The 21,366-nt window shown below is 50.1% G+C and overlaps 1 protein-coding gene across 3 annotated transcripts in view; it reads left to right on the forward strand.

Annotated features, from left to right (window-relative positions):
* RAD17 (RAD17 checkpoint clamp loader component) overlaps window positions 1-18,551 on the forward strand; it is an 18,586-nt gene extending 35 nt beyond the window's left edge. The window contains exons 1-16 of one of the 3 annotated variants that reach the window (XM_064403203.1): window positions 1-135; window positions 2,894-3,139; window positions 3,904-3,987; window positions 4,662-4,818; window positions 5,296-5,432; window positions 6,504-6,556; window positions 6,645-6,770; window positions 6,863-6,932; window positions 7,516-7,624; window positions 10,277-10,474; window positions 10,911-10,996; window positions 11,260-11,406; window positions 11,822-11,968; window positions 12,682-12,802; window positions 14,011-14,068; window positions 18,530-18,551. The exon at window positions 1-135 is cut by the window's left edge and continues 35 nt beyond it. In XM_064403203.1, coding sequence (XP_064259273.1) covers window positions 103-135; window positions 2,894-3,139; window positions 3,904-3,987; window positions 4,662-4,818; window positions 5,296-5,432; window positions 6,504-6,556; window positions 6,645-6,770; window positions 6,863-6,932; window positions 7,516-7,624; window positions 10,277-10,474; window positions 10,911-10,996; window positions 11,260-11,406; window positions 11,822-11,968; window positions 12,682-12,802; window positions 14,011-14,068; window positions 18,530-18,536 — 1,779 coding nt within the window. In that variant the 5' untranslated portion in view covers window positions 1-102 and the 3' untranslated portion in view covers window positions 18,537-18,551. Of the gene's footprint in view, window positions 136-2,893; window positions 3,140-3,903; window positions 3,988-4,661; window positions 4,819-5,282; window positions 5,433-6,503; window positions 6,557-6,644; window positions 6,771-6,862; window positions 6,933-7,515; window positions 7,625-10,276; window positions 10,475-10,910; window positions 10,997-11,259; window positions 11,407-11,821; window positions 11,969-12,681; window positions 12,803-14,010; window positions 14,069-15,031; window positions 16,069-18,529 lie in introns of those variants that run through there. The other 2 variants (XM_064403202.1, XM_064403204.1) reach the window with 2 other exon arrangements.
* Window positions 18,552-21,366: the final 2,815 nt, after the last annotated feature.

Consider the following 21,366-nt stretch of genomic DNA (forward strand, 5'->3'; position numbering starts at 1 on the left):
TCTGCCTCCGCCTGGAGCGCCGGGAGGGGTCACACCGGGACACCGAGTCCCCCGGGCTGCTACCGGCGGCGGCAGCGGGCCGCAGGGCTGCCCCGGCCGGGCATGGCCGGCAGCGGCCCGGGAAGGCCGGCGGAGGTGGGTGGGTGTGTGTGTGTGGGACGGGGCTCTCGGTGTCCTGTGTCCGTGGGGTTTGCTCTGGGTGTTGCTGAGGGGGATCCGGCGCGGCAGGCACGGCGGTAACGGGGCTCCGTCCCGGGCACGGACACAGCTCGTCAGGGGAGCCACGAGGTGCGGGAGGAACCCCAAAACCGGCCGTGCGCCGCCCCACGGCCCCCGGCTTTGCAGCCCCTCAGGGAGGGGAGGATTTGGGGTCTGGGGCCCCAGCCCGGGGGGATTTGGGGTGCAGGGCCCCAGCCCGGGGGGATTTGGGGTGCAGGGTCCCAGCTGAGGGGGATTTGGGGTCTGGGGTCCCAGCTGAGGGGGGATTTGGGGTGCAGGGTCCTGCCCGGGGGGTTTGGGGTGCAGGGTCCCAGCCCGGGGGGATTTGGGGTGCAGGGTCCCAGCTGAGGGGGGATTTGGGGTGCAGGGTCCCAGCTCATGGGATTTGGGGTCTGGGGCCCCAGCCCGGGGGGATTTGGGGTGCAGGGCCCCAGCCCGGGGGGATTTGGGGTGCAGGGTCCCAGCTGAGGGGGATTTGGGGTCTGGGGTCCCAGCTGAGGGGGATTTGGGGTCTGGGGTCCCAGCTGAGGGGGGATTTGGGGTGCAGGGTCCTGCCCGGGGGGTTTGGGGTGCAGGGTCCCAGCCCGGGGGGATTTGGGGTGCAGGGTCCCAGCTGAGGGGGGATTTGGGGTCTGGAGTCCCAGCTCATGGGATTTGGGGTCTGGGGCCCCAGCCCGGGGGGATTTGGGGTGCAGGGTCCCAGCTCATGGGATTTGGGGTGCAGGGTCCCAGCTGAGGGGGGATTTGGGGTGCAGGGTCCCAGCTGAGGGGGATTTGGGGTGCAGGGTCCTGCCCGGGGGGATTTGGGGTGCAGGGTCCCAGCTGAGGGGGATTTGGGGTCTGGGGCCCCAGCCCGGGGGGATTTGGAGTGCAGGGTCCCAGCTCAGGGGGATTTGGGGTCTGGGGCCCCAGCTCGGGGGGATTTGGGGTGCAGGGTCCCAGCTGAGGGGGATTTGGGGTCTGGGGTCCCAGCTCAGGGGGGATTTGGGGTGCAGGGTCCCAGCTTAGGGGGATTTGGGGTGCAGGGTCCCAGCTCAGGGGGATTTGGGGTGTAGGGTCCCAGCTCAGGGGGATTTGGGGTCTGGGGTCCCAGCTCATGGGATTTGGGGTGCAGGGTCCCTGTCTGGGGGGTTTGGGGTGCAGGGTCCCTGTCCGGGGGGTTTGGGGTGCAGGGTCCCAGCTCAGGGGGATTTGGGGTGCAGGGTCCCAGCTGGGGGGGGATTTGGGGTGCAGGGTCCCAGCTCAGGGGGATTTGGGGTGCAGGGTCCCAGCCCTGGGGATTTGGGGTGCAGGGTCCCAGGTCAGGGGGATTTGGGGTGCAGGGTCCCAGCTGAGGGGGGATTTGGGGTGCAGGGTCCCAGCTCAGGGGGATTTGGGGTGCAGGGTCCCATCTCAGCCCGGGGTGGTTGTGTAGTGAGGAGCAGAGACCCCAAACCCTCCCCTGAAGTGCCCCAAAGCCCTCAGGGAGGGCTCTGGGTGCCCCAGGGCTGTGCAGGTGTCCCCGAGCCAGACAGACAGACGGATCTGAGAATGACAGAGATCTGAACCAGTTGCTCCTTTCCAGCTGTGCCACAGCTTCAGCTCCCTCAGAGCATGTGGAACTTTGGGGTGGAGGAGTCGGGCTGCTTCCAGCGCTATTCACCCCAAAATCAGCCTGACCCCCTGCTGCATTTCCCAGCGGGGCTCTGCAGGCAGGGCACGGCTGGAGCCGTCCAGCCCTGGCAGGCAGAGCCTCCTGCTGTGCTGGCTCAGGGTTCCACAGCCCTTTTGGGCAGGCACTGTCTGTGCTCTCACACATTCACCGCGGGCATCGGCACCAGCAGTGGCACCCAGCCAGCTGCCACGGCCCTGGGGTGTTACTGGGGGTGAGCTGCCTCCCTGGGGTGTTCCTCCAATGCAGAATCAGCTCCTGGTGCTGCTCAGCTCTGCTCCTTGTGCTGGCACGGGCTCTGGTTCAGCCCAGGCTGCCCCCAGCAGCAGACACTCCCTGGTTTTACTGTGCTGCCTCAGCAGCTGACAGATGTTTCTGACTTCTGTGCGCAAACGGTGGCATTGTAAATATTTTTAAAAACCAGGAAATAGTGCCAGATACTGAAAACTACAGAGACAGTGTGAACATTACAATCACATAAAAGTGGTCTGAGTAAGCTGATGCTGCTCTTCCATTAGTTTTTAATTCTTTAGGTTGGGTGTGTGTTTCGTTGAGTTCTCAGCTGTTTCTGATCTGCCAGTTTGCTGCAGAATACTCCTGGCACAATGATGCAGCTTTCTTTTTTTCACACAGAGGAATCACAGAACCCCAGAGCAGTTGCAGTTGGAAGCACCAAACACTGTGTCATCAGTCCCTTTGGGAAAGAAGGAAAACTGGATGATTTAAAACCAGCTGTTGAGCCAGAACAGAGCCTGAGCTAGTGGAGGCAGCGGGCACTACACATAAAGCCCTCACTGCAGAAATGATTGCTCCTGTTTCTCTGGTGCCAGCTGTGACAGTGCTCCACTGCCAGAAACTCTTGAGAGAAAAGTGTCACTACAGATAATTGTCTTCCTCTCTCTTTGCCAGTGCCACGGCAGGGACAGCTTCCAGCGCTGCAGGCTGCTCCCGGCGTGGCCTGGGGCAGTGAAATGCCCGTTTCCCAGGGCCGGCTGTGCCACCCCGCGCTCTGTGTTCCCGCAGGTGGCAGAGTGGCCGGCGCTGCCCTTGGATGCCTTCTGTGGGAGCAGGGGGCTGCCGAGGGGCAGAGCCCGCGGGCAGCAGCAGCAGCAGAGAGCGCCGAGCCCCGCCGCAGAGAGGAGCAGAGCCCCAGCCCCTGCCAGGAAGAGGAGCAAGCCGGGAGCCGCGGAGCCGCCCTGCGCCGCGCCCGCCCGCGGCCAGGCCCGCGAGGAGCTGCCCTGGGTGGAGAGATACCGGCCTGAGAGCCAGGTGGGAGAGTGCTGCAGGGCCAGCACACGCACACGGCCCCCCTGCCCTCGCCTGGCCCCTCACTGGTACAGCACAGGGCGTCTGGGTCGCTGCTGAGCTCTCCGTGCTGCCTGCCTCAGGGGGATTTGGGGTGCAGGGCCCCATCACAGCCAGACCCTGGCTGCAGCAGCTCTCAGCTCTCCCAGAGCCTCCTCCTGCTGCCCCACAGCCAGCAGCTGTGCCGTGCTCGGGGCTGCTGTGACACAGCACCTTCCCTGGCCAGGTCCCCCATGCTGACACAGCACACACACACACTTCCTGAGCAGGGAAAGCTGCTCAGGACCTGCTGCTTCCTATCAGTCCACCTGTGAACTCCCAAACCTGGTACCGAATTCCAGACACGTCTGATGTTCCAAGCACTGGGGAAAACAGTGTGGGATTTGCACAAGTTACAACACCTCTGCAGTATTACAGCAAAAACAGTAAAAAGGACTAGCTCCAGCAACAGCCATGCAGTATCCTGACACAAGACTGTAGTGTTACCGCTTCTAGAACAATGAATAGCGCATTATTTCCTGACTGCAAAGAATGGGAAACTCATTGTTTAAAGGAACCAGCATGATCATCCTTAACTGTAGCATTGTTCTGGGGAGCACACATGTAACTGGAACACACACCAACGTGTCTGTTGATGTTTTATCCAGCATCCCATTTAATATCATCATTAGAAACCAAGAGTTTCATCTATATATATATAACTTTCACATATTTTAACCTTGTTTCAGAATGACCTTGCTGTGCAAAAGAAGAAAATTGAGGAAGTTGAAACCTGGTTAAAAACACGCATATTTCAGAGGCAGCCAAAGCAGGTAAACTTGATAAAATCTGTAGCTGGAAGCATCAAACCATACAAACGAGCTGGATTTAATTTCAATTTCAGAGAGAAACCTCAACTGAGGGAAGATGGTGACTGTGTATCTTGTGCACTGTAAGAAATACTCTAAGAACATAGGTTAGAGCTTTTACATTTATTTTGGGCTTATGCTCCTAAGAAGTGGATTCTGATTTTGCTCAGAAATACTGTTTTCTGGCATCCAGTCGTGAATCACAGCTCCTCAGCATGTGCTTGAAGCTGCATTTTATTTCTGCCAGGTTAATTTTTAAGTCTCGTGACAAATTTGCAGTTGCACTGAGCTGGTGTGGGGCTGGTGAGGATGTTTTTAATCTCGGTTGAGGCATTCTTAGACACAAATTGCCAGCCTCGCCTAGCGTTTTCCAGAGCTAATTCTTCAGGTGACTGTCTGTTGTGTTGGCAGTCACATGCAGTTTATTCAGCATCAGAGGCATTAGGAAAGGCTCTCAGAGTCCTGGTTCTCTGTGTGAGCACTCAGCAGGTGAATTACCAGCACAGAACGTGTGACTGGGCTTCCCCTGGGAGAGAGGATCATCATGAAACTACAGAAGTTGAACCAACACTCATCCCTAGCCAGCTGTCAGTCTTTATTTATCACATCTGTGATTGTGTTTTGTATCTCTGTGTCAGGGTGGCTCCGTCTTGCTGCTGACTGGCCCTCCTGGCTGTGGAAAAACTGCAACTCTGCAAATTCTAGCCAGAGATCTTGGCCTTCAGGTGCAAGAATGGACCAATCCACTCTCTTTAGACTTTACAAAGGAAGAGCTGAGGAACATGTTTGGCCATGGTAAGTGTGTTGGGGTTTTTTATTTTTTTCTTTTCCCTTCCAGTTACTTTTGTGGGCTTTCTGTCTTGTGTTTTTGCTTTGTTTCTGTCTGTCATGTATGACATCAGATCCACATCCATGTAAGTGCATTCCTTAGTGTTTAATGAGAATCTTTCTGTGGCTTTCATCTGGAAGGGGATTTAGGTTTTGTTAGTGTTTAGTCCAAAATAATTGACAATTCAAATCAGTACAGAGAGCTCTGTAATAGCCTGGATATAATCTGAACCAAATAAATGAAAACAGGTAAGTGTCTTTGTCTGGGTCCTCAGTTGAATTACACCCCTTTAAAAATTCTCCTGTGTTTGTCACATGTTTGCCAAAGGGCTTGTTCAGTGCTGCTGTCACAAAATAACACGGGTGGGTATTAGTTGGTGTGGGTGTTTATATTTTACTTTGTATAATATAGAATACATATTTTTAATTAGTTTTCTTTTTCAGACTCAAATTTTCATACGTTTCCGAGTCAGGCCCAAGCAGCTCTCTTTCAAGATTTTCTATTAAGAGCAAATAAGTATAACAAACTTCAGATGCTTGGGGAGTCCTCAGAAAATGATAAAAAGCTTATTCTTGTTGAAGTAAGTGAAAACTTGTGCAATGTTGTGTTTAAAACAATACCTTTTGTTGTAGTTTTGGCATGCTGACTGGCTTCAGAGAGTGGAGTGGTGTTTCCCAAAGCTGGCCTGCCTTACTGCACATGAGATCTTCCTTACTGTTTGTGTCTCTGCAGCAGTCTAGAGCCACATCCTGCCTGTAGGTAGTTATGCCACAGAAGCAAGTAGTGAGGCAGAAATGGGAGCACAGAAAAGCATAACAGAGTATCAAAAAGCAGATCAGTATTGAGAAGTCATTCCCACGCTTCTGGAGGATTTAATTTCCAGAAATATGTATGTGTATAAACAGGAAGAGTGGAAAACACACCACTGTTCCTGTTCTTTTATGATGCAGGAGACTGTATGGGACACTTGAGAATGAGCCCAAGCAGGAGCACTTGAAATTTAGCACTTTCTCCCTGGTTTTACACAGGTGGTGTTGTTTAGGGCACAGGTGTGAACTCAGGGTTTGTGGGCAGGTACAAAACTTTATTTGTGCTTGTCTAGGAGTGTGTTTCAATAGCAATTTCTTTCTGAACTTTTCAATTGTTTTCCCCAGAGAAATTTTAGAAATTGCTAGTCAGGCTGTCTATAAATTCTCAAGACCAAAACAGGCAGAAATTCTGGCAGGGTAATGTGTACTGCAGAATTTAGGAATCAGAGTCTCATGAGACTTGTCTTTATTAAGTCACCTTCTTGTGCAGATCCTGTCACACCTCACATGTGTTTTCCCCAGGGGAGCTGCTTCCTGGAGTGTTGTCCTCTGGGTGAAACTCCTGTTCACAGTCAGTGTGATCACCCAAGGCTGTGTCTCAGGGAACTGAGACAGTCAGAAAACATTTCTTTGTAGATGATCATTTTCCTTAGCGAGACGCACTGTGCTTTGGGTTTGTTTCCCCCTGCTGCTCCTCTGTCCAGTGTCAGCTGTGTTTAAATGTAGTTGACAGCAAGCAAAGCAGGAGTTTGAAATGTGTGGCAATGTGTGCCATGACATCAGTCTGTGGAGGGGAGTATTTACATGTGGATGTCATGACAGCAGCTCTTTGTTTTGGACAGGACATTCCTAACCAATTCTACCGAGATCCTGGCAGCCTGCATGAAATCCTCAGGTCAGTGGCAAAGGAGTTGTTAATTATGAGCCTCAGCAGCCTGCAGGGCTGCAGTTTGATGTTCACGTTGTGTTGTTCTGCTGTGCAGGAGTTTTGTTCGCAGGAGTAGGTGCCCCCTGGTCTTTATAATCTCAGACAACTTCAGTGGAGACAGCAACCAGAGGTCACTGTTCCCCGCTGAAATTGTAGAGGAGTTGTGTATATGCAATATTAGGTGAGATCTTCTGCCTCATTAAAACATAGTACCAATAACTGAGAGGTTAGAAACTAATGTTTTTTTGGGTTTTTTTTAATGGAATTCAACAGTTTCAAGCCTGTTGCACCAACAAATATGATGAAAGTTCTCAATCGAATAGCTGCAGCAGAAGCCTGTGTGGTAAGTTGTCAAACTCAGAACTTCTGTGCAGGGCTAGGACCATATAAAGATGAGTAATTTTTGTCACTGTATTTGATCTTTGGTAGCTGAGCCTCGCATCTCCCCAGAGGAAAAAAATGTTTCCCCAGAGCAACAGAAGCAAGGAACAGGCTAGAAAGATACTTTGTTTTTGAGATTAGTTTCACTTGACCTGTGATCCAAGTCTACAAAATTGCTTCTGAAAATTACTCTGGTTATTACAGTAACTATATAAATGAAACAAATAATAGGAAGAGATATAATCTTTAATGTAACCAGTGAGGCCAGAAGAGGTCATGAACCTAAGTCTTGTATTGTTCCTGACTGTTTGGATTACCAGCAATATCATATTGAGTGACACCTTGCAAAGAGTTATGTGCATTTTTCTCTGTAATATTGTTATCTAAATTGTGACAATGTGCTTAAACAAATTAAGTTTTTTTTAAAGTTCACAGTATTATGTGGTTTGAGCACATGGTGGGTCTTTTCTTGGGGTGGGTTCCCAGATGTTTAAATACTCCTTTTCCTGCTCTTCTATTGCTTTGAATGCTGTTTTTCCTTGTAGAACAGAGAGAATTGCACCCTTGACAGAAGTTCTCTGGAGCTGCTTTGCAGAGGTTGTTCAGGTGACATAAGAAGTGCAATAAACAGCCTTCAGTTTTCCTCTACAAAAGGTAAAAGTTATGGTTTTGTGAGGTGAGGTGATATTTTGACCACCTCTGCTGAAAACATGTTCTGTTCACAGCTGCAGCACAGGTGGGTGAGTTGCAGAAACATTCTGGACACGCTTCTGTGGAGCAGGAATAAACACAGGGGGTGTGGGGGCGTGAGTGGGGCTCAGCTCTTGCAGGCTGGGCTTAAACCATGACACTGTGCATGTGCTGATGGGATGTGATGAAATACCCTCCTTTCCTCCTGGTGTCTCTGCTATTTGTGTTTGCTGCTCAGAGTTTCTGTAGGAAGATAAAAAGCTAAAAGACTTTAGAAAGTCCAAAAAGGTCTTAGAAAGGAGTCACAAAGCTAAGAAAGGTTAGGAAATTTTTAAGTATTTTTATGGGAAACTAAGAAGTTAAAACTAAGTGAATATATTTATATTTATTATAAGGAAGAAGAAAGAATAAGAACTTACTGATAATTTAAGATGTGAGAAGTTCTAGATATATGTTTTGCAAAGATAGAAAACATTTTAATCTTAATGAATTATCGTGTATTGTTTGAGGTTTATAGAAGTCTTTTTGTTAATGTTAAACTCACCTGAGTCTTTTTTTAATTGGTTAGAATATAATGATTCCATATCTTTTTTTTTTATGCTATTGGTTCAAAGAATATATAGAAAAAGGATTTGCATAAGCTGCTATTTTGTCTTTGATTTGCATTTGCATGGATGTTGTTATTTTTTGGTGTCTCTTGCTTTTTGCTTGTGTGATACAAACAGATAATAAATCTTAAGTCTGCAGCTAGTCAGAGTTTAATTTTCTTAGTGAAACATGGACCAATATGGCAGAAGTGGTGCTCCTGTGTTCAGTTATAAAAACACCACGAATTATTTTACATAAATTTGTTGTCTTGCTGACATCTTTTCGTTGTCCTGTTGTCTGTCTACAGCCTTGGGTGCAGCCTTAGTCTGAAAGGGATGCTGTCATTGCTTGGTTTCTGCATTCCCCAAACTGCTGATTTTGTGAGCATTTTACAAGTCAGTAGTTGTTAAGGAGCTGGTATATGTGAGTTGCCTTTTCAAAAGCTGCACTCTGGCACGTGCTGTTCATTCTCAGGACTGTGAAATGGTTAAATTTACATTAAACTTAGGCCTAAGGAAACAGACTCAGCACTTGTCTTCTGCTCTATGTGGTAGAGCTAGCAATGGTGTTGTTACTGTCACGCTTTTTTCCCCTCCCATTTGCTTTGCAAGCAGCAAATGTGCTCATGGAATACAAGGGTAAAGGTAGTTTGAAGCCCATTTTTTAAGAGAGAGTGTTTACTTTGAGTTTTAGGGTATATTGAAATTAGCTGGGCAGTGTTAGTTATATTACACAAGGCAGAGAGTAAAGTTCCTACATTCAACTTGCAGATGTTGAAGGTCAATTATTCTGATGAAGTCTTCAGGTGTACCAGGCTTGGATTGTTCTGTGTGAATCAGAAAAACAGAGGATTGCTCTCAGTGGGGTGATTGTGACATTAGTATGAGTGAATATTAGGTTGGTGATATCTGAGAAAAGCATGCAGCATCTCACTGCTGGACACATCCTCCACAAAATCTAAATAAAGTTAAAATAACCAGTTTGTGCAGTTTTTAATAAGTTACCTTAGAAATATAAAACCATGACAGTTAGAGCTGGGGAGAAAACAAAGGCAGAGCTTCAGAGCTTTGGTGGGTGGACTATTGGAGTCACAGCACACTGAGCATTCTCCTCTCACATTTTCCAAACACTGAGAAGGTGTTTGAACAGATTCTCTGTAGCTGTGCAGGTGTTTCAGTGAGGTGGGTGATACTCTGCAAGTCTGGGAGACTCCCCAACTCCTTGCTGATCTCCTGAGCATGCAGCATTTGTTTTTATGTATGTAAGGTGTGTTTCTTCATGTGTGTATCAATCACATCATAGACACATTCATTTTGTAACACTATTAGCAGGTAACATAGATCCATGGTTATTGTGGAAGAAAAGAAAAATAAATACCTAAAGGATAATTTATCTTGGCTCAGTAAGGAACATTCCAATGCCACAAAATGAAATTGTGGGTGAAAATTTTCAAGTTTATTAACGTAGAGTAGAATAAGGGTTTTATTTCATGAGGCTCAAAATTTTGTGGAAGATAGTACTCAGTTGGAAGAATCACCTAAATTAAAGGTTTTCTTTGCAACTTTCTATTTCAGGGAGGGAGATTTTGTACAGGTAATGCCAGTAGAAGACAAAATTGATAAGTAAACAGGATGTAACTGAACTACAATTTACAAATATTTGTACTTGTGCTTTATAAACGTGAAATTTAAACCCGGTCAAGTGGGGAATGTGTCAGAACTACAAGGGATAAGCCTGAAAGCTTTTTTTCAAAGACAGCTGTTTATTGTTCAGAAAAGTACTTGGTACCTCAGCTGTGGCTTAAGGGACAGAAGTGGAATGAATGCTAATTTAGGTGCCTGGGTTGTGTTCCTAATAAATTAGTTTTCTCATAGTGCTCCCATTTTTATGGCCTGTTCTGTTCCTTTTATTAGTACTGGTTGTTCACACAGCACAGCATAGTAGAAATAGAATCAGCAGTAGGATAATTGAAAACTTTTGCAGAATCCTGTCCTCTGTCTTGATTTTATTTTTTATTTTATTAAATAGGCTGCTCATTGGAGAAGGAATTTTGGTCAAAGAAGAAGAAGAAGAGCTCCACAGTAAAATGTGAGGAAGCAGGAGTATCCAAAGTAAGAAAGAAAAGTAAATGTGATACCTCAGAAGACCAGGAGATACAAGCAATTGGTGGCAAGGATGCATCCATTTTTCTCTTCCATGCCCTGGGGAAAATTATTTATTGCAAAAGTAAGAAAACTTTGACTGACTCTCCCTTTCAGTGGGCAAAGCATGTCAGCTGCTACTAGCTGGAGTTGCTAAAGTAAGGCCTTGGATGGGCTCTGTCTGGGATGTTGGGTCAGTCACAACAGCACAAAATCAGCTGCATCAGGGTCCCTAATGCCACTGGCTGTGCACATTTTGGTAGTAATTCCCAGTACTGGCTCCAAAAATAACTGAGGAGAAGTACTGAGGTGAGGGAATACAAAAATTATTTTGTTAGATTTGTTATATGAAGCTTAATGCAACTAATTACGTGTTGATGGCTGTGTAATATTGACTATAATAATTAAGTAGCTGTGCCTGTTCCGGAGCTTTCTGGGAGTGGAAAAGGCTGTAATGTAGCTGCTGGTGGAGCTGGCAGTTGCTGGCATTTGGAACATGAAGGCTGTGCAATCCTTTTCAGGAGAAGCAGTGCCAGAGGCAGAGTGCCCCCAGCTGCCCGCTCACCTGTGCAGACACCGCCGGGACGCGCTGCTCATCCAGCCTGAGGTACCCCTGCAGTGGCTCCTCGGGCTCAGCTGGGCCCCACGGGGCTGCTGCCAGCTTTGCCCTGCTCTCGCTTGGTGTGCCTTCAGCTGAGCTAGGGAGTCACTCATCTGGGAGGGACCACTGGGGCAAACCCCGCTTGTGTCTGGGCGTCACTGCCCAGGCCTTGAGTTCCAGCTCCCTGACCTAGAGGAATCACAGCTTTTCACACAATGGTCTTCTTCCTCATCAACCTGTGTAACCCAAACCCTCCTTCTTCCTACCAGGAAATTGTGGAGAAGTCGCATATGTCTGGAAGCATGTTCAATCTCTACCTTCACCAGAACTACGTGGACTTTTTTCCTGACATAGACGATGTAGTGAGAGCCAGTGAATATCTGAGCACTGCTGATGTCCTTTGCAGTAACTGGAGTGTAAGTGTCATCTTTGTGTAGGCACACACTTGTCTTTAAGTGCTTTGACATTGAGCCCTTCAACTTTTCACTGTGTTTGTGAGAGTTTGCTGCAAACTGAGGGTGTGAGTGATTTGAATTGTTAATGAATGCTAAAGTGCATCAGCTGCAGAAGAGATGCAGAGCCAATGCTTTGTCCAGCTTCTGTCAGTGTTTTGTTACAATGGGTTGTAGTGTTTCTAGGATACTCTACAAAGTATTTCTGAGTAGAATGTGTTTCTGCTAAGAAGGAATCAAGCTGTTTCTTTTCTCAGTTGCCTTGAACAGAAGTTTTGCAGTAATCTAAGCTTCAGAAGGCTGTGCACTCTGTGCCACTGTGCGTGTCTCAGTGCCAGTGAGCTGCCTGGAGCTCACCCAGGCCCCGTTTCTCTCTCAGGCACGGCTTGTGATGGAGAGCTACAGTGCCTCCGTGGCCACCCGGGGGGTGATCCACTCCAACACCTCCAGAGCCTTTGCCCACCAGCAGGGGGGCATGGGCTTCCGGCCCTTGCACAAGCCCCAGTGGTTCTTGATCAATAAAAAGGTAAATCCTTCATTTGGTTTTTTATTAACTCTTTCTCCCCTAAGGTGTCACTATTGAGTATTATAGGTCACATTTGATCACAGTGCTAAACTTGTCAAATACCCTATGTTGAGATAATCTGGTTCTATAAAGCACTTGCTAGAAGAGCAGTTTGCATCACTCCTTTAACGTAAAAATGAGGCCACTGACAAAGTCTGATTCCTCTGGCCAAGCTGGCAAGTTCCTGGGAAAGTCTTAATCCTAATTTAATAGGGAGACAACTGGAGATGAAGTGCTGTTAAGTGTTTCTAGAACTGAGTCTGGTTTTGTGCAGTTTGAAGCACGGTGAACTATTGTATAAGTGTTAGAAATCCCTGCTGTTATGGTTTATGTGTTTATCTGAAATAGCTTGTTCAGGTGACACAGCAGGCCTTGGCATTTTTTTACATTTGAACTAATATGTTGGTAAAAAGCATTGACCTGGATGGGCTGGGTAATCTGTAATCAAGGAATTTTTTTTATTTTTTATTTTTAATGCCCAGTAAAAGGCAAAGTTGAAAGATTCTACAATTTTTAAGATGGTATGTTAACTGCTTGCCTTTTCTTTATCTAGTCTCATTTTTCAGTAGCTCCCTGTAGCAGGCAGCAAGAAAGTCTGTGTGTTATGGTAGAGAACATCTACATTCCTACATTTTACCAGGTTTTTCACTTGTGTATCCCCCCTCCTCTTACAGTATCAGGACAATTGCATTGCTGCAAAATCGCTGTTCTCAAGCTTCTGTTTACCACCTGAGTGCCTTCAGACAGAGCTGCTGCCTTATCTTGCTATGTTAGCAAACCCAATGAGAAACCAAGGTAAGATGGAGCAAGGTAACTCTTGATCTTGCAGGGGTTTTGCAGTTGAAACATACTGACAAATTTCATAAGCCAAAAGGGTCAGTACTGTTTATGTTTTTGCCTCAGCATAAACCACTCTCCTGGCAAATGTGATGCCCAAAGATGCTTCCAGTGCCACAGCCACAGTTAAAGCTGCCCTGGTGGCTTGGGTCAAACTGCAGTGACTAAGGTGCTCTGTAGACCTAGGGGTTTGAATATATTTGCTGGAGGATTTGATGAGCAGAGTTTTGGAAGCCCAGCAGCCAATATTGACTAGATCTTCACTGCTTACTGATGCCCTTCTGAGGAGACAAAGGACTCTGCATGATTCAATGTGAAGCAAGCAAAAGCCATTTACTGTGCCTCTAAACAAGGTTCATATTCACTTCTACTCTTGGTCTACACATTCTTTGATTGGCAGCTTGGCATTGTCCATGAGGCAAGCACACATCTTTTCATTAATCCAACTGCTAGAAGCTGTGAGCATCATTTTACTGGGGTTGATACCCCTTTGTCTGTTACCAGCTTTTCTGCCTCTTCTTTCTTCTTGCAACACCAGCTTTTTTATCCCCAAATATGACCTTGTTCCTTAGTTCCAGAAGGTTAGGCTGGTTCGTTTAGTACACGTCCATTTTCCAGTGAATGTGATCCTACACATTTCCAGTAACAGCAGCACACAACAGCTCAGAAAGCCTTTCACAGATTAAAGAAGCAAAATTCCAGCTTGCAGTGTGTTAAAAAAAAAAATTTAAATCTGAGATAATCCATTAGCAAACAGTTCATGCAGAAAAATTTACTTTGAGTGGCACATAATGCAAAAATTAGTATGTAGAGAGCTGGGTCACTTATGCTATTGTTAATTGTTTATAATAAAAAGCATCATGTCTTTCCTCAGGCCTTGACATGAGGATCAGTGAATTTTGTAGGCTGTACAATAACAGCTTTACATGATAAATACACAGGGGATGAATGTCAGGGATTTGGAATTTTGTGTGTAGGCCATCTGTACACATGTGGTAAATTAACAGTTTGGGGGGGAAAATGTTACATGCGCAGTGTTTTGGTATTAAAATATATCAAATACATATAGGAATGCTTGACTAAGGTCAGTGTTTATTTTCTGGTATGCTCAGCTGTCTGTTCATTATGATCTACCTGGTATGATACTGGTGGCTCTTTGTTCTTAGCTCAGATTGCTTTTATCCAAGACGTGGGGAGGCTGCCACTGAAAAGACATTTTGGGAGGTAAGCTGAGCTTCTGTCTGTAGTTAAGAAGTGAGACTGTGTTAGATATGAAGGGGAAGAACCTTTTCATTACATAAGTCTGACATGTGACATTCAAAGACAAAGTATTTTTCAAGGTGTATTTAATCTGAAATTAGGTAGCTGCACTGGTTTCATCTGGTAGAAGTTTTGCCTGTGAGGCTGCTCAGAGTAGACCTTTGTTCAGAATGCATGGTTTCTCACCAGGCTCCAGCTGCTGCCTGCTGAAAACCCAGGGTTGCCCCTGTGGGACTGCAGTGCCCTGCTGTGACCCTTGTGAGCCCTCTGGATCAGAGACTTCATTTACCCCAGCAGAGCCCCAGCTACTCTTCTGTAGCTGTGATGCCCCTGGAAATTAAAAAGTGTTTTAATTGGTGTGATTTTAGCAAAGCATCAAGTTCAGAGCTGCAGTGAGACAAACTGTCTTCTCCTAACTAGGACATAGTTTGTTGAGGCAGCTGACAGAGCATCTCCAGCTTGTCCCTGGTGTTGCTGCTGAGTTTAACTGTGAATTTCCAAGCTGTATTTCCAGGAGCCACCCTGCTCCCCAGCTGTTGTATTAGAAGCCATTTTGGCTGTTAGGGAGGAAGGAGAGTGTCCCTAAGGGATGCATTTCTTTGTATTCCCCCTGGACTGCACCACAAGTGTGAAGTTTCTCAAATTCACTGTAACTTCCTTGTGCCTTTTAAGTTACCCCTGCAGCACACCTGTGGATAGTGATAGTATGTGCATTAATAAGTTGGGGTGTCACAGTGTCTGGTCCGAGGGGTGACACCCTGCTGAAAGCACTGCCATCCTGTTCCCTCTGCTCAGTAGAGAGAAATGCAGGTGTTGGCTGTCTCGGGGGCCCTGCTGGAGAGCAGTGTGCTCCTGAGCAGTCGAGCAGTGCCTCTGCCGGAGGGGAGGGCGTTCTGCCTGGGCAGCTCGCATCCCGGTGCTTTGCAGGCTGCAGCTGGAGGCTCTGGGTGACAAAGACCCCGGCGTGCCGGAGCTGTCCCACGGGGACGGCGACCCCGAGGGGCTGCCCTCCAGCCAGTCCAGCGGCAGCGACCTGCCCGGCAGCCAGCCGCAGCCCATGGCAGCGCAGGCCCTCCTGGAGGAGGAGGAACTGAGGATCGAGGAGTACGACAGTGACTGAGAGCCCGCGACACGCCCAGCCGGGCCGGCGAGCCGCGCACAGCCCGGGCTGCTGCGAGCCCGCAGGCAGCTCCCGGAGCCCTGCTGCCCCGCACAGCCCGCTCCCTGCCTCTGCTGAGCCACTGCCCTGCCTGCGGGCGGTTCCCGAGAGAAATAAAGGGCTGCCAGCAGTTTGAAAGAGACTAGAGATTAGCGGCGTCACGCCTAAAGTATTTGTGTTTTGACACGTCTTAATGTACTTGGCAATTGTGCAGCGTGCTTCCTGAGTACACGTTCCAGAGGTCGTCAGCGTTTGGAGGGTTTATTCAAATTCACACTCTCAAGAAAAATGGTGTTTGGAAGTTTAGCCCTTCTGGAAAGAGGAGGCTGAAATTTACACCTGAAAAGTCACCATACTGATGATGTAAAGAATACTTCTACTGTATTAATACTGTTTTGTACTCTGACTTACAGAAGACATAAATAAGATCTTCTTGTCTTTATAAGTGGACCTAATGTTGTACCATGAATTATTTTGTATTCCTCTTGGAAAAAAAAAATTATAACTTTTAGAGGGGAAAAGGCAGCAATTAAGCATAAGTTGCACTTTGTAGGAAGTTAAATGTATAATGTGCCATTTTTCTCCTTGACTTGCAGTTGTGCAGGGGCAAACACTGATCTGTGTTTGGTAACTGGCACATGATTGAGTGCTGTGGTTTAATGCCACAGCAGAGAGAAAAAAACAGCTTTGTGTGATGCACATTGGCATTTCTGCATTGCTTACAGCCAGTTTAGTGAGAGAAAACATATCTTTATCCACCCTGACTGGGTTAATGCTATTAAAGAGTCTGTACCTGTCCTCTCAAGGGACAAGTGTAGTCTTCTCATCTGCAGCTGCTGCTTAGATTTGAAGGGGGAAATTTCTCTCCTAAGTCTGAAATCCTGCTACAGCTGTACTCATTACAGCAAATCAGAATGTCTTTGGGTGGTCATGACCATTAACCCTTTTCCAGGGTGGTTTGGATGGGCTACTCCTGGGGTGCCTCCAGCACAAATAACAACCAGGCACAAAATACTGATTTTTATCTTGCAAGCACACTCCCTCCCGCCCTCCTTTGTTGTGTCTTTTCAGCTTTCTTTACAGCAGCTCCAGGTAACTGCAGCTGCTGTGCTGGCCTTTCCCTTGTCAGGGCAGAATGCAACGCTCACCTGGCACTGTGAGCTGCAGAGCTGTGGGGCAAAAGCTCTGCCACCTGAAAATGCCATGGGGCACACACACACAACCCCCGTTATTCTGCTTGGAGCCTGGGTGTGCTGCAGCCCCAGGAACAGCAGTGCCCAGGTGACAGCACCTCAGGAGGGGCCGAGGCTGGGCTGGCAGCACAGGCCGGGGCAGCAGCGATGTCAGTGCAGCCCTCTGCAGTTTGGCTCCTCAGCACTGCCCCACCCACCAGCGGGGGAAAGAGGAGAGCTGGCCTTCAGACACGGGTGCAGGGGAGCTGGGGCTGCTGGCAGCAGTGTGCCAGGAAGGGCCACCAGTGGCTCCTGGCCTGGATCAGGAATGCTGTGGCCAGCAGGAGCAGGACGGGCATTTGTTGCGGTGGACCATCCAAGTGTGGGGACACAAGGCTTGACTCCATTTTGCTCAGAAGGCTGATTTATTATGTTATATATTATACTAAAATACTGCATTAAAACTGTACTAAAAGAACAGAGAGAGAGGAAGATCAGAAGGCTACAAAGAACAAGAATGGAATGGAATGGAATGGAATGGAATGGAATGGAATGGAATAGAATAGAATAGAATAGAATAGAATAGAATAGAATAGAATAGAATAGAATAGAATAGAATAGAATAGAATAGAATAGAATAGAATAGATCACAAAATCCTGTGCCTGCTCACAGCCTGGGCACAGGTGGCTGTGGTTGGTCACCAATTGAAAACAATCCACAAGGACCAGTGGAAGATGCACCTGTGGCATCCCACAGCAGCACACAGTTATTGTTTGCATTTCTTTCCTGAGGCCCTCAGCTCCTCAGGACGGGAAAAATCCGAGCAGAGGATTTTTCATAAAATATCATGGCTACATGGATTCTTCCCCTATGCTCAGCACTGGTTGGGCAGCACCTCGAGCGCTGTGTCCAGTTCTGGGCCCCAGTTTAGGAAGGACATGGAGGGGCTGGAGCGTGGCCAGAGAGGGGCAGCGAGGCTGGGGAGGGGTCTGGGGCACGAGCCCTGTGAGGAGCAGCTGGGGGAGCAGCTGAGGGAGCTGGGGGTTTATGGTGTGTATCCTGGCCAAGAGGAGGCTCGGGGTGACCCCTCTCTCTGCAGCTCCTGCAGGGTGGCTGTGCCCACGTGGGGCTGGGCTCTGCACAGAACTAGAGGACACAGCCTGAGCTGCACAGGGCAAGGCCAGGCTGGACATCGGGAGAAAATTCCCCACTGGAAGAGGGGCTGGGCAGGGAGTGGCTGCCCAGGGAGGTGTGCAGTCACCGTCCCTGGAGGGGTTTAACAAAGCCTGGCCGTGGCACTCGGTGCCAGGGTTTAGTTGTGGGGAGCTGTGAGGTCACAGCTGGGACCTGATGGGCTCAGAGCACTTTTTCAGCCTGGCTCATTCTGTGATTTAGGAGCATCCTCAGCAGCAAGGGTGCCTGTGCCTTCTGGGTGTGATCAGAGAGCTGAAACTGCTCTGGGTGCCCTTGGGGAGCCCCATGGAGCCACCAGCCCTGTCTCCATGTGAAGCTGTGACTGGGGGTGGGCTCAGGGCTGTCCCTCACAGGGGACCTCAGCCAGAGTTAGGGACAGGACACACAGGCACGGATGCAGGTGGCTGAGAGCAGCATGGAAACACAACAGTTAAACACAATAAGCAGTATTTTCCTTCTTCTCTGATGCTGTGGGGACCAATGCGCTGCTGTGATGTCACCTGCTGGTGGAGGGTGACAAACCAAGTGTCCGACTGTGACACCGCTGGGGGCTGTGTTGTGATGTCACCACCCTCCCTGATTGTATGTGGGCCCTGGCAGGGCCGGCGTGGCTCCGGCCTGGACTGCTGCCAAGCGAGGCTCTGGGGTCTGGGGAGTCCTGGGGCCGAGGGCTGGGGCTGGCACTGGGAGCTCCCCGTGTGTCCTGCAGCTCCATGTCCCGAGCCCCGCCCGGCGTGGGCAGCCGGCACCGTGGCGCTTGCAGCACTGGAGGTGAGCCCCTGAGGAATGCTCACAGGGTGCCTGGGGCTGGGGGAGCAGGGAGGGTGTCCTCCAGAGCCTTTCTTCCTCCCCTGCATGCCCAGGACAGCCAGTGCCCACGGCCTCTCTCCATCCTGCAGCGCGTGACATGCACTGGAACCGCTGCAGAACCACAGAATTGCCACGGCTGGAAGAGACCTTCAGGATCCCCAGGTCCAGCTGCGGGCCCAGCAATGGGGAGCCTCCTGTCCCTGTACGTCCCCGCGGCCCCGCCGGGCGTGAGCAAGGCCACGCAGACGGACTGGAACTGCCCGGTGTGCCACAGCCTGCAGAGCGACACGGCCGCCGTGCCCTGCGGCCACCGCTTCTGCCTGGGCTGCCTGCTGCGCCACGCGGCCGCCAGCGCCACGTGCCCGCTGTGCGCCAGCCCCGTGTTCAGCGCCCGCTTCTCCGTGCTGGACCACGAGGATTTCCTGCAGTGCCTGCTGAGCCCGCCCGGAGCGCCGCCCGAGCCCCGCGCCTGGCCCCGCCGCGCCCGCTTCCGCCTGGTCTGCACCGCGCCGTGCCCGGCGGAGCCCGCGGGCCCGCCGGCCGAGGAGGAGTTCCCGGCCGAGCTGTGGGCAGAGCTGCTGCAGGGCCACGAGCGGCTGCTGGAGCCCGCGCGGGCCTGGCTGCGGCGCGGCCTGGACGCCATCTACGGCGCGCAGTGGTGGGAGGCGCGGCAGGTGGAGACCATCGCGCTGGCCACGCTGTGCATCTGCGGGCCCGACCGCGCCGAGCTCGCGCACATGCTGCGCGGCTACCTGGGCGACTACACCGCGCCGCTGATCCACGGCCTCGTCCGCGTCGCCGTGCGCGGCTGCAGGGAGGCCTGGCGGCGGCGGCGGCCCGAGCAGGCCGAGCAGGCCGCGCGCCACGATGAGCAGGCCGAGCACGGCGAGCAGGGCGGGAGCGCCGCGGGCAGCGCCGGTCCCTCCTCGCCCGGCGGGACCCTCGGCCCGGCTCCGGACCCCCGCGGGCCCGGCCAGCCTGAAGGCGGGGGTCCCGGCCGCCCCCCGGCCGCGGGCGGCCCCGAGCAGCGCCGCGGCCGGGCCGGGCCGCAGGAGGACGCGGCGGCTCCCGGCCCCTCCGCGCTCCGGCCCGCCGGCTGCCAGAGCAGGAGGGCCTGCAAATCGCGGTGCCCTCAGAGGGTCAGAAGGAGGAGACCAAGGAGGAAATAAACGCGGTTTCCGTGACACAGTGTCCCCCTTCTCGGGGGCCGTTCCATCGTGCTCGCCGCTGGCCCTGTGAGCCATGAAAGATGCTGTGGGAAGCCCTGAGGAAGAGAATCCTAAGTGAGAGAAAGATCGCTGTGTCTTGCCAGAAGAACTTCCCATCCCCTTTCAGAACAGCCTGTTGTTGACATCTCTCTATTTTAGAGATAAGAAATCACTGAAAACCACTGCCCTGCCCTGTTCACTGCCCTGTTCCCAGCCCAGCCGGAGCAGTTTCTCCCTTCTCCTGGCATTGCCCTCCCGTGCTGGCGGCCCCTGGGTGCCACCTGTCCATGTGCCCCACAGGCAGCTCCTGTGCTGGCTGCTGAGCTGGCCCAGCCTTTCCCAGCAGGGGCCTGGGAATTGGCCAGGAGCCCCTGGAAGGGCAGGAGAAGGCAAAGGCCGGAGAGATGTCCCTGGAAGCAGCCTCTGCTGGGGTTCACGGGCAGCTCTCAGATGCTGGGATGTGCACTGACACCTATGGTGGTGTTCGAGGGGGCCAGGACGAGGGAAGAGAGGAGAATCCTGACTCTGTGTTTCAGAAGGCTGGTTTATTATATTATATATTATAATAAAAATGCTACACTAAAACTGTACTAAAAGATCAGAGAGAGAAAGGATCCATCAGAAGGCTAGGAAGGACAGGAGAGGAATGGTAACAAAAGCTCCTGACTCCCAGAGTCTGATGCAGCTGCATCTTTGGTTGGTTATTAATTAGAAACAACCAACATGCACCAATCCCAGGTGCACCTGCTGGTAAACAATGTCCAGAGCACATCCCACAGCCATCAGATTGTTAATTGTTTACATTTCTTTTGTGAGGCTCCTAGCTAGAATAGGAAAAAAATCCTGGCAAAGGATTTTTCATAAAATACCATGGCTGCAGAGAGCGGGGAAGGGCAGGCGCGGGCTGGCAGTGGCAGAACGTGAGGCTGGGAGCTGCTTGGTGGGATTTTTTCCAGGCGGCTCCAGGGCACGGAGGAGCACTGCAGCAGCAGAGGGAGAGCAGGGAGGTTTGCACTGCCCTCAGCCCCGAGCTGGATCCACACCCGGAGCCCTCAGCCCATCATGGGTGCAGGTCCTGTGTGCCAGCAGTGAAAGGGAAGGGTCACTGTTGTGGTGTGGTTTCTGTTTCATTAGAATACTTACTGTTTGATTTGTAATTTTGCAGTTTCCTTGTGCTGTTCGTTTTGCCCCTGCCCTTCTCCCAGAGCTTTCCCCACTTCTCCTGTCAGATGCCATTTCTCCCCGAGCCTCCTCCCCTCGAGAATGCTCCCTGTCAGTTTTGCATTTCTTCAGATTTATTAGTTCACTGAGGCTGCTTTCCTCCCTTGACAGTCTTTATTGGTGTATTGCAGCCATGATATTTTATGAAAAATCCTCTGCTGGGATTTTTCCCGTCCTGAGGAGCTGAGAGCCTCAGGAAAGAAATGCAAACAATAACTGTGTGCTGCTGTGGGATGCCACAGGTGCATCTTCCACTGGTCCTTGTGGATTGTTTTCAGTTGGTGACCAACCACAGACCCCTGTGCCAAGGCTGTGAGCAGGCACAGGATTTTGTGATGCATTCTATTCTATTCTATTCTATTCTATTCTATTCTATTCTATTCTATTCTATTCTATTCTATTCTATTCTATTCTATTCTATTCTGTCTTTGTAGCCTTCTGATCTTTCTCTCTCTGTTCTTCTAGTATAGTTTTAATGCAGTATTTTAATATAATAT

The sequence above is a fragment of the Passer domesticus genome, chromosome Z (genome assembly GCF_036417665.1).
Source record: "Passer domesticus isolate bPasDom1 chromosome Z, bPasDom1.hap1, whole genome shotgun sequence".
Classification (NCBI taxonomy): domain Eukaryota; kingdom Metazoa; phylum Chordata; class Aves; order Passeriformes; family Passeridae; genus Passer; species Passer domesticus.